Source organism: Anser cygnoides, chromosome 22 (assembly GCF_040182565.1).
Source record: "Anser cygnoides isolate HZ-2024a breed goose chromosome 22, Taihu_goose_T2T_genome, whole genome shotgun sequence".
NCBI classification, from domain to species: domain Eukaryota; kingdom Metazoa; phylum Chordata; class Aves; order Anseriformes; family Anatidae; genus Anser; species Anser cygnoides.
The window spans coordinates 3,140,189-3,152,230 of record NC_089894.1 but is presented as its reverse complement, the minus strand read 5'-3'; the positions used below and the strand labels follow the sequence as shown (position 1 = coordinate 3,152,230).

Genomic DNA, 12,042 nt, shown 5'->3' with positions numbered 1-12,042 from the left:
ATGTGACAGGAGGTGACAGTGCTGGCTGCTATTTATACTTGTCCCTTGACAGAGCTACACGCTCTGTGACCCCGTGGCGGGGGCCAGGGGTTCCAGGGGCTGTAAACCCCTTCCTGGGGACAGTGAGGGACAGATGGGGGGCAAGCGGCCACGAGGAGCACATGCCATGGGCAAAGGGTGTCCCTCAGGGTCCCCTGCCCTGCCTGTCCCCAGCTGTGCCAGCACCACCCCAAGTCACCCTGTAGGCTGGCCCCCTGGCGTCTCACAGCCACCCCAACTGTCCCCACCGGGTCGGGGGAGTCCCCAGGGGGGAGACCGTGACACTGAGCTGTCCCCGTGCCCAGCGAAGATACTGAACCACCCCACAGATTTGTCCCCGGGGACACACACACGTCCCCATGGGGCACACACATCCCTGTGGGGCACACATCCCTGATGGACATGTCCCCGCTGGGCAGGGGGTGTGGGGGACAGCCGAGGGGGGGCTGCTCTTCCCCAGCCCCCCCCGGGCTCTGTTCCCTGCCCGGCCGGCAGCTCGGGGCCCAGCCCCGCACAAAGCTGCTTTACAAGAGCAGAGGGGGCCCAGGCGGCCTCCGTCGGGCCTCCTCCTCCAGCCCCTTGCGCCTGGCCCGGCCCTGCAGGAAGGGGCCTCCCGCGCTCCCAGGCAGCAGCTCCGGCCTCCCCCTGCTCGCACACACGCACACGTGCACCCACACACGCACACGTGCACCCACACACGCACACATGCACCCACACGTGTAGGTGCGTGCTGCACGCGCGCGCTGCCACCTCCCAGGCACGCAGGCAAAGGCGGCGCCGGCGGTGTCTCGCGTGTCCCCACGCGCTCACACACGCGTGTGCGTGGAGCACATGGGCAGGGAGCTCACCCCCAGGGACGGGAGCGCTCCCGGGGCTGGCACCCCAAGGCGGGCTCAGCCCCTGCCGCAGTTCCCCGTTGCCGCAGCCGGGCCCTGACCAACCCTTCGGCGCTGAGGGAAACTGAGGCACGGGGAAAGGCCAGGCTGGGGAGGGACAGGAGCTACCGGTGTCCCCTGCTGACCCACGCGGTGGGGGACCAGGGCCAGGCTGGTGCCTCGAGCAGCGTCGCAGAGGGCACCCAGCCCCTGGGTGGGGGCACCCTGGGGTGCCAGATCCCCCCTCACCCCAAAGTCCAAGCAGGCAGGGCCAAGTATCCCCCCCCCCCCCCCCCCGCCTTACAAAAATAACCATGAACCCAGCAAGAGGGAAGGGGGGGGCACGCTGACACGGGACTAAGCCACCAGAAGGGACCCAGCCCCACAGCCGTGTCCCCCAGGTCCTCAGAGCCACCCCGGATCGTGGGACCCCGTCTCCCCGGCGCTGCGCCCCGAACTGCGGGGCTGCCGCCCGTCCCTGACCCCAAAGGCGCGTGTGGGAGCTCCGTCTCCCCAGGCCTCGCACGTCCCTGACCCCAAGTGCGTGGGGGGCTGTTCTGCGTGGCCCCCTCCTGCCGGGGAGCAGCCCGGGGGGCCCACGGTGCGGCGGGGGGCCCACGGCGAGGGTCCCGCTGCCCACGGCGCAGCCCTGCCTGGAGCAGCAGCTCCCTCTCGTGGGGGCCGAGCAGGGCGCAGGGAGCCCCCCCCCGAGGCCCCACGGGTGGGGAGGCCGCGGGACACGCATGTCCGAGCCCCGCACGGGGCCGCTCGGTGCGGGTGGGATGGGGCCGGTCAGGTCCCAAAGGGCAGGGGGAGGCAGAGCCCCCCGCCCCGAAACGCAGCCGTGACGCCCGGAGGCCCGGGGAGCAGCGAGCACCCAAGGAGCCGTGAGGCGGGTGCTGCCGGGGCCCTGTGCAGGACAGGGACCGCTGGGGACAGTGCCGGGGGTGGCAGCTCCCAGCTCCCTCCTGCCGCTCCCCGCCGCCTCCACCCCGGGGACACCGGCGGAGGCCCTCGGTGGGCAGAGAGCGTCTGGGAGGAATGACCCCAAAACCTAGGGAGGAATGGCCCCGGGCACCGGTACGGGCTGGGGGGGCGACCTGGCGGAGAGCAGCTCTGCAGAGAGCGACCTGGCGGTCCCGGCGGACAGCAGGCCGGCGGGCAGGGAGGCAGCAACGTGCCCTCGTGGCCAAGAAGGCCGAGGGGATGCTGGGCTGCATTCGGAAGTGTCGCCAGCAGCTCAAGGGAGGTGATGCTGCCCAGCTGCTCGGCCCTGCTGAGGCCACACCTGGAGTCCTGTGCCCAGTTCTGGGCTTCCCAGCACCAGAGGGACGTGGAGCTACTGGAGCGAGTCCAGGGGAGGGCTACGGAGATGATGAGAGGAGTGGAGCACCTGTCGTACGGGGACAGGCTGAGAGAGCTGGGCCTGTTTAGCCTGGAAAAGAGAAGACTGAGGGGAGACCTCATCAACGTGTATAAATATCTGAGGGGAGGGTGTTGAGGGGATGGAGCCGGTCTCTTTTCTGTTGTGCTCAGCAACAGGACGAGAGGCAACAGGCACAAACCGAAGCACAGGAGGTTCCAGCTCAATATGAGGGGGCATTTCTTTACTGGGAGAGTGACAGAGCACTGGGACAGGCTGCCCAGAGAGGTTGTGCAGTCTCCTTCTCCGGAGATATTCAAAAGATATCTTTATTCAAAACCCGCCTGGGTGCCATCCTGTGCAAGGTGCTCCAGGTGATCCTGCTCGGCAGGGGGTTGGACCAGGTGATCCCCAGAGGTCCCTTCCAGCCCCGGCCGTTCCGTGATGCTGTCCCCATGCAGCACGGATGATGCTGGCGCAGGGCGCAGCTCCCCGCCCAGAGGGAGATGAGAAAAGCCGCCTGGAGGCTCCTCTCCAAAAATCCCTGCCTGCGGGGATGGCACGCAGCAGCTTCCCCAGCTCCATCTGCCCACGCCGCCACGTGCCACGGCTGCAGCAGGGATTTGCCCAGGCGGCTTCCCCGGGAAGGGGCCTGGACACGGACCTGATGCAGGAGGAGAGGGGTGAGCCCTGGCACCGCGGCATTTTGGGGAGCAGAGCGCGGACAGGCACAGCTTCAGCTGGATTTCCACAAGGCAACGAGAAGTGCACGAGGGCAGGGTCAGGCCCAGCCTTGTCAGCAGGGGTAGCAGAAAAACGGGTGTTAGAAGTCCCCTCCCTGCCTTGTTAGTCTGGCCCCATTTCCGTGGCATCACTGCTGTCACCTCGCACCCCAGTCCCCTCCGCCCCCCCACAGCAGGCGGTGTGGTCACTCTGCAAGGCGCCAGCTCCAAGGGGCTGCGTCCCTGCCTCTGTTTGGGGGTGATGTTTGCAGAGCGCGGGTTTACTGAGGGCCGCTGCTGGTCCTGGCAGTGGGAAACTCGCCTGAGGGTACCCAAAGGGGTTTTGGGAGGAGGATGAGGGGGGCAAAGCTGCGCAGCAGTGCCCTGTCCTGCTCGGCACCCAGGCAGAACAAATTGGGATGGCTGGGGACAGGGTCCAAAGTTTTCTGCTGATTGGCAAAAGCCCTCACAGACACCAGGCGGTGCGGAGGGCCCAGCTCTTGACCACAAGGCCTACAGACAGGGCAGCAGACTGCTTCAGCGCTGCTGTCAGCAGCACAAACACGGGGCGGACTGGTCCCACCCTCTGGCAGAGGTGGGGAAGAGTCAGGAATCGGAGAATTTCCTGGGGGGATTTCTGTAGGGTGGCTGCAGGGGGATGAGAATGGCATCCCTCCCGGCAAGTGTCTGAGGGAGCTCCAGGCGGGAGTCCTGGCAGCACAGCCCAGACTGCCCGGCACTAACAGATGAAGCCAGCTCTCTCACAAGCCCGGCGCAGAGCACTTTGGAGCTACCCACGCAGCCACCACTTCAGACCCCCCTGCACCCGAGCCACGGCCGGCAGGTGAGGCCCTGCAGAACGCTGTGCAGGGCTCGTCGCCAGGGGCACTCGCCTCACGGACGGGTAACGTGGCGTGGTACAGCCTGCTGAGGCCCGTTTCTGAACAGCCTTCCTCGACAAGCAGAGGAGGCTCAGGGGCGACCTTATCGCACTCTGTAGGTACCTTAAAGGAGGCTGTAGCGAGGTGGGGGTTGGTCTGTTCTCCCACATACCTGGTGACAGGTCGAGGGGGAATGGGCTAAAGTTGCGCCAGGGGAGGTTTAGGTTGGATATTAGGGAGAACTTCTTTACCGAAAGGGTTGTTAGGCATTGGAATGGGCTGCCCAGGGAAGTGGTTGAGTCTCCATCCCTGGAGGTCTTTAAAAGACGTTTAGATGTAGAGCTTAGTGACATGGTTTAGTGGAGGACTTGTTAGTGTTAGGTCAGAGGTTGGACTGGGTGACTCTGGAGGTCTCTTCCAACCTAGATGATTCTGTGATTCTGTGACAGGGCAGCAGAGGGCAGCATGCAAGCAGGATCTGGGCGGCAGGACCCGTGGCGAGAGACAGAAACGGAACGAAAGAGACAGATGGGAGCCGATGTTCCTGCTGCCGGGGGCTGCAGACACGGCGGCACACACACCATGCCCGCAGCCAGCCGCTCGCAGCTGTGTCACGGGATGGAAAAGCGGGGCCTCGGCTGCGAGCTGGCAACCCCCGGCACCGCGAGGCGCTGCTCCCGTGCCGTGACACCGGGCAGCCCGGCCGGCTGGGCTCCCGGCTCCCTGCCGCGGGCCGGGCTGAAGGCCGGAGGGGCACGGCTCCTCCTGGCCCTGGGCGCTGCGGCCCCCCTCAGGGCTGGCTCCCAGCAGCGCGGAGCACCGCACGCTTTGCTCTGGCTGCCAGGAGCCGCCTCAGGCCGGCCCCAGGCACCGCGCACCCCTCAGGGGCAGCCCGGGCACCGCGTGCCCCCCTCGCGGTCGCCCCCCGCCGCCCCTCTGAAGGAACACGCGCACCCCCCCCCATCCAACGACACCCTCAGCAGCGGTTAAACAAGCCCGCGCTCCTATTGGCTCGCACTGCTATCACTCAAGAGATTGCCGCAGTCCCATTGGCCCGTGTCGCGAGGGCGGGAAGGCTGAAGGCGGGCTCGCGCTCTCTCCCTTCCTCCCCCCTCCCCTTGGGTCTGCCGCCTCCGCGCACGCGCAGGGCGGGAGCCTCCCTGCGGCCTTCGGCGGAGCGACGGCGGCGCATGCGCGGCGCGGCGGGGCGGCTCCGCGAGGGGGCCGCGCCGTGACGTCCGTGCCCGCCCGCGGCGGGGCGCGTGCGCGGGGCGCTCAGGGGGCGGGGCGAGGGCCGCGGCGCTGAGGGGAGGCGGCGGCCGGGCCGGGCCGGGCCGGGGCGGGCGGCGGCGCAAAATGGCGGACAGGTTCTCCCGCTTCAACGAGGACCGGGACTTCCAGGTAACGGGCGGGGGCGGCCCCGGGAATACCGGGGGGTAGGGGGGGGGCCGCGGCTGCCCCCCGTCGAGGCTTTGTGCTCGCCGGGGGCCGCCCCAAGGTGACCCGGGGCCGGCGGCGGGCAGAGCCCGGACCCCCGGGGCCGCCCCCGGCCCCGGCCCGGCCTTGAGGGAGCCCGCTCGGGCCGCGGCCGGAGAGCGGCGGGGTTAGGAGGGGAACAAAAGGAAGGGGCCGAGCTGCGGCCGGGCCGGCTGCCCGCCGAGCGGGGCTCAGCGGCGGCCCGTGCCTTTTGTCCGCGGGCCGGGCGGGGGGGGTCGGGTCGCCGGGCGGGGGCGGCGGTGGGGACCGCGGCGTTGGGAGGCAGGGCTGGAGCCCGTCCCGGCGTCCGGGGGTAGCTCGGCTGCGCTGTTCCGTCGGGACGCCTCGGCTGCCCGCTCCCCTGGGCAGGCCGTGAGGGGACGCGCAAGGGGCGAGTGGCTGCGCCGCTCGGGTCGCCTCGGCCGCGGGGAGTCGGTGTGGCTCCCCGGCGCTGCCCTAAGCCTGGGACGGTTCCCGTTAAACGGGGTTGAATGGACGGTTTCTTCGTTAAACAAAGAAACGTCTCATAATCAGTACCGAAATGGCCCGATTAGGCTGCGAAGTTCGTGTTTCAGGAGGCGGAGCGGGCTGGATCTTCGATTTCAAAGCGTATTTCTTGTAATAGTTTGGTTTTGGAGGAGATTTCCCCTGAAGCTAACGCAAGCGGGGCTTTGTAGGATATAGCCAAGAAACGGGTAGGTTCTGTAATCCCGTATCGCCCAGCCTGTGCACGGGGGGGGCCTTTTGCTTGTTCTTGTTTCTGTACCTTTGTGGTCAACCTGCCTTCACGAAAAGTAATTGTAGCAGCAAAACCTGTTACTGTGTCACTGCGTTGCTCTGGTCATGCAGGGAGAACGTGCAGTGATGTCAGGGAGGAAACAGGGCTCCATTACTTGATGCCAAAATCTTAAAAGCTGCTGAGCATGCTCGCAGACAGTAACCCAGTCCCAACCCTGTTTTCCTCTGACTTTAGCAAAGGGCACTAGTTTTAATTAGGGCTCTATCCGCGCCAAATGTCAGGCTTTCCACGCTTTTCCCGTAGGCTGAAATAAAAGGTAGGGTTTGTTTTTGTCGTGGGGTAACTTCTGTGTTCTCTCTGAAAATTTGTAAGTGAGAAGACATTTTGTGCATTAAGGCTCCTTCCAAGGGAAAAGGGGAATCGGTCCCCTGGGAAGAAACCAAGTACAGAACAATTTGGGGTCGGTTAAGGCTTGCGGAGGACAGAACGTCAAAGCGATGAGTTATAAAAGAGCTGCTCAGATGGGAGGATGGGGCCCGCATATCTTGGCCAAGGTCGCACTGGATTTGTGGGAGCTCGGGTGTCTGTGCAAGGAACCCTGATGCTCAGTCAGGCTAATCATTTCTCAGAAATATGCTGGCGGAGGAAGGATTTTTGGATCTTATTTTTTTCCTCTTTCTTCATCAAAATCGCTTTTGGAGATGACTTCTGGCTTTTTTTTCCATTTTTAGACCGAGGTGACTTGAGATAACACTGGTGTGGAGTAAAGGAAATAACCTGCTATGCTGAGTGTTTGCAGGCCTGCCGTGAAAGCTGCGCCGTAGCACTTGCAAAGCCTAAGAAGAAATACGTCTGCCTTTGTAGGTGATCAAAACCAGCATGCCCAATTACTGCTCTCACAAATAAGATTCTCTGCCTGTTAGTGTGAAGTCATAAACTTGTACGTAGGCTCCCTTTGAAGGACCTTTTGTCAGGGTTAAGAAAGCTTTTTGTCACCCCATTTAGAGCAGTTTTAATTCTAAGCTTCGGCAGCTGAACTTTGTGTGATGTGACAGAGCGTGGCTGCGAACGCGACCTCGTCGCGTTACTGCTCGCCTGCTGGGACTGAAGCAGGCACGACAAAAGGGAGATGGTGCTCTAAAATTACCCGGCTTGGAGCAGGGATCGCTGCAGCATGGCGAGGGGGGTGGCGGCGTCGGAGGCTGCAGAGGAGGCCCTCAGATCTCGTTCTTGGGCGATCTGCTTGTGATCTTGTGATCTGGATGAAGTAAAAGGATGTGTGCAGCCTCGAGAGAGGGAGAGAAACAAAAGGTCGGGAGTAAAGCGTATGGGTCAAAGGAACCTTTTAGCTGTTTGGAAGAAAGACAGATGCCTTGGGATTAGTGATGTGGCTGAAGGAAGAGAGCTGCTGGATGAAACAAACAGCGCTTCAGCCTTCTCTTTATATGTTGTCTGCCTTCTTGCTGCAGAGAAACTAGGAAGAGTCCGGGTTTGGGAGGGTTGGCTTGGCAAGGCTGTGAGCTGAGCATTGATGTGGGCAGGGGAGAGATGAGGTTAGCACCGCAGAGCTTGCGGAGGTGATATTCAGGTTTCTGCACTTGTGAGATGCCGAGAGAAGTGGATTAAAGGTGAGAGAGCTGCTGATTGCTGTTCTTTCCTCCCGCGCGCCTGGCTAAAGGAAGCTCAGCGCGATTAGGGGAAGGCAGGAATGGAAACGTACAGCACTGGGGGAAATCCCTTCGGGAGGGAAAGGGCCTAAACCGGCGGAGAAGCAGAAGGCATTAACGGTCTGAAGCACACCGAGAGGGGTGAGGGGAGCCGGGCTGTAGGGCAGGGGGGTCAGCTGAGGATTGGAGAAACAGGGAGGAGAGGGGGGCGGGTTTCAATAGGGGTGGCTGTAAAGAAAGCGGCAGGGGGAATGGCTCCGCTGTCAGGGGTTGTTAGGGACGCTGGGAAAGAGCAGTGAGTACACGGGTAAGGTCAGACAGCCTTAAGGAGAAAGGTGGTGGTGCGGAGTGGGAGGAGGAGTGTGCGCTCCCAAGTTACCGAGTCCTCTCTGGGGCAGGGTGGGAGGAACGTCAGAGCTGAGCGTGGTGTGAGAGCTGAAATTGCCAAAGGAGCAGGAAGAGGCATCAGAAAATCTCGCTGCAGCGGGGTGGTTAGGAGCTTTGCTTTTTAGTACATTGGTTTTTTTGGTTTTTTTTTTTGGTAGGACTGCCTGGCAGCCAAGTCCTGCTTTGGCTGTGTTGTGTAGGTTTAGAAGCTGCACGGAGGGCGCAGATCCTCTTCCCTTTTTTGCTGTGTGCTCCCAGACCCTACAGAAACCGAAGGGGAAGCCCCAGTGCTTTGACTGTGTTCTGCAGGTGCTGAACTCGAGGGCAGCCACGGTGAAATGCGCTGAGCTTTGCTCCCTGCAGAAATACTTGATCTTTCCCTGGCCAGGGCAGCACAGCAACTTGTTAGGGAGACTTGAGGCCATGAAACGATTTACTGAAGGAGGAAGGATGTTACCCGTCATCCTCCTTTCTTAACTTACCATTTCCAAGCCTAAAGAGAAGTCTGAAGGCTTACCCGAACAAATCCCGACCTCCCTCCCCTCCCTGTAACGCGAAGGGTTGTTTTTGGGTGGGTCACTGCCGGGCTTGCTCCCTCGGTTAGGAGGTTGCGCGACCTGCCTGCGGCGGGGGGTCTGTCACTGGTCAGCTTCCGCGGTCTCCGTGCCTGGCTGGCTTCCCCCCGGCGGGGCCGAGCTTGCGAACCTCTGTAGCTCCCGTAACTATGAGCGATGGCTGTCGACGGTGCTAACAGGGGGTTTTAAAAAGCGTTACCGAAAGCAGCGTTAAATACACGAGACAGCTGAAATAAGTAAACATATTTTTAGTGTTATTTTTGTGTAATTGCAGGTTTTTTTTTCTGGAGATTAACTAGACGGAGCTCCAAGGCTGAATACCACGGATGTCTGTGTGGCACCGAAATCCAGTGGAGCTCCCAGTTAGTCACAGATGTTGAGAAAATGTTTTGTTGCTCTCTCTTTCTCCTTTGCATTGTTGAAGCAGAAATATTACGAGCCATATGTGTATATGTGTGCGATAATTTCCTCTTCCTACGTACACTGCACTTCCTTGCATCATTAGCCAGACGGAACACAGGCTGTTCTGTCTCTGGGTTTCTTCGTTCCTCGTGTAGTCTGTGTCATGGCAGAACGCTTCCGTGAAGCAGCAATGCCAAGTTTTCCAACCCGGCTCGAATTGTGGCCCCTCTGGACCTCGGTTCCCCTCCTCTCGCTTACGCCACGGAGACAGGCAAGTTTTTTTCCTCAAACTCTCCAAGAGCTGCCCGAGTCAGACGTGGGCTTCACGACTTGGCAGCCCGTCAGGCACGCGAGAAGCTGGGCCGAGCTTTGCCTTGGGCTCGCCGGCGTCTGGGCCGGCAGCACAGAGTCCCGCGATCCTCCGGGTTGTCAGCAGCTTCAGCTTCGCTTCACACACGTTGCCTAAGGCAAACCTGCTGGGTTTTTGTAGCCTTCAGCAGGCCGGGGCTGCTCGCGGGTTGTAGGACGGAGTCGGTCAATGGCTTTTCTCTGCGCGGCAGGGAAACGAATAGGGCCGTTTTCTTTTGCCGCCTTGTGCTGTCTGGGAGGAGAGAAAACGTAACGTGGGTGGATGGCGGAACGAGCAGGAGCGGAGTCACTGCAGAAGGTGATATCCCAAGTTGGGGTGACACAAGATCCGTGTGCCCGAATTTGCCTTAGATAAATGTAGCTGGGAGCAGGCCAAGAGGTAGCCCTCTTCCACGGCGTGCTTTCTGTCCTAAGAATTAATCTTTCATCTCATTTATTGTTAGGCCGTGGTTAAACGTCTGGCGTTACAGCACAGGACGAGTTCTGCTCTTACCCCCTTGGCAGGGCTCACCGACCCCTCAGGTGGGCAAAGCGGGAGCATCGGGACCGCGATTGATTTTTGTCTGCTTACGTGAGCATGGAAAGGAGGGGAAAATGGGTAAAAAAAAAAAAAAAGGTAGATCAAATAGTATTGCTTCCAGTTCCAGAAGATGACAGGAAAAGCTGAACTTGGGCATGAAGTTTTGGAAGCTGCAGTGTAAATCAATTCTCTGTAGACCTGCTGCTTCCTGGGTTGCACCTTTCCTTACTACATTTTTTGCCACTTTTTTTCTTCTCTCGTGCAGCGACGTTCTCTGTTTGCGGCCAAGGCTAACTAGGTGGGAAAGGAAACTTTTCTCTGCCTGATGAACCATGTCTAAGCCATCGCAGCTTCTTGTGAGTCCCCCCCCTCTTCCCCTGCCCCACAGCAAAACCCTCCTGAGCGGCCTCCAGGCGCCTGCTGCATGGGGGTCGTCAAGCTTTAGGACATGACCTGATCAGAAAGCCCAGGTGCACTTCCTGGCCAAGATTGCCGTGGTTGGTATGCCTCTTTCTGTTGTGCTCTTCTAAACTCAGTCATTCTTAGTACTTTCCATCTTCAGGCAGCTCTAGGAGTAATTAATGCTTCTGAGATTTTTAACCGTTCAGAGTTTTAAAGCCAGAAGTCGATGTTAGGATGTCAGCTCTAAGTATCTGGGTATTGCTTACCTGTCGATTTCCATCATTTGACCCCATTTTGAGTCCAGAAATGAGTGCTTGGCTACAGTATCTTGTGAAGACAACTGTTAGCAGCGAATGTTTTCTGTTGGAGATTCTTCCAGGAGTTACTCCAAAGCGAGGTGTGCCTGCCTTTGTTTTTCCTTCAGATTTTTCCGTTTTCAGCTTTTATCTGTTGTTCCTTGTTACATCTTTCTCTACTGTGCCGAAATTTGTTTGTGCCATGCCTCCTATGAGGGCATGTATAACAATTCTGTCTTAGCCCCAGGCTCTGAGAGCTGTCACAGCCGGATCTCTGACTCCTGTTACCGCAGGACATTTTACTATTCCCTTTGCGTTGTTACGGCTTCCTGCGTCTCAACGTTTTCCAAAGCCTTCACTGTGTGACTGGAAGACTTGCGTGGCAGCGCCTAGAACACTTCCCGTCTGTGTAACACGCGGAGATAACCATCTTTTTTACTACTTTATTTGCCGTTCCTTTTCACCCGCCCTTGGGTCGCGTTTCTGTCCTTTCGGTGCTGCGCTGTGCAGAGCAGGCGCCAGCAGCGCGGGTTCCTTTCGGTCGCAACCCAGGTCGCTGGCACGCAGCTCGGGTTGCTCTGTGCAGACGTGTTGTCCGTGTTGTCGCTCGCTGTTCGGCAGGCTTCACGAGCTGCGGATTCTGTTGACGGTTACTCTGTTTTCCCTGCTGGCCGTTGATAAAAACACTGAATGGCAGCGAGCCTCGTGGAGGGAGCTTGAGTCCATCCCACGTGCTCCTGAGCGAGCTGTCCTGTGATGTTCTCGTGTAGAAACAGTCCTTTAGCAAGTCAAACACCATTTATTTTGTTTTAAAAGACGCCACTAGAAATACTTGCAACCACGTGGCGGTAAACCAGTTGAACCCTAGACAGTAAATGACTAGCACCCGTCGGGGCATTTTCCCTTTTTCTTGCTTGAAAGTCCTTGATGGTGATGAGGATGTGGGTGCTGGAAGCTGCAGCACCTTCTTCATCGCTGTGTTAAGAAGAAGCTAAGAGAAAACCGGGAGAGTTAAAGCAGTGCTGATGCTCCCCAGTACGAGTGCTGGAAGCGTCGAGGAGCTGAACAGCATCCTTCGCGCGCAGGAGCAGATTTAGAGCTGGCATTGGTGGTGGCAGAAGGAATCTGAAAGACGTTAACTTGTTCTTGGTTGGTGCCAAAGTCTGCAAAGCAGAGCAGAGCAGGGACCTGCCTCTGGCTTCCACTCCTTGGACGAGCTGTTTATCTCTGAGCTGTAGGACATGCTTGAAATGGGACAGCTCTAGCGAGGTGTTTATATGCACGTTTTTGTGGTTTAAAGCTGTGACCTTAAAGCTCTATCAGTAGTCC

General features: G+C 59.6%; 1 protein-coding gene across 4 annotated transcripts in view; it reads left to right on the top strand.

Moving 5' to 3' along the window:
* Positions 1-5,145: 5,145 nt before the first annotated feature.
* GPATCH8 (G-patch domain containing 8) overlaps positions 5,146-12,042 on the top strand; it is a 54,980-nt gene continuing 48,083 nt past the window's right edge. For 3 of the 4 annotated variants that reach the window (XM_066981629.1, XM_066981631.1, XM_066981632.1), the window contains exon 1: positions 5,230-5,281. Coding sequence is in view for 1 of the 4 variants with exons in the window: in XM_066981628.1 (XP_066837729.1) it covers positions 5,237-5,281 (45 nt within the window). In the remaining 3 variants the exon portion in view is untranslated. Of the gene's footprint in view, positions 5,282-12,042 lie in introns of all 4 variants that reach the window. The other variant, XM_066981628.1, reaches the window with a different exon arrangement.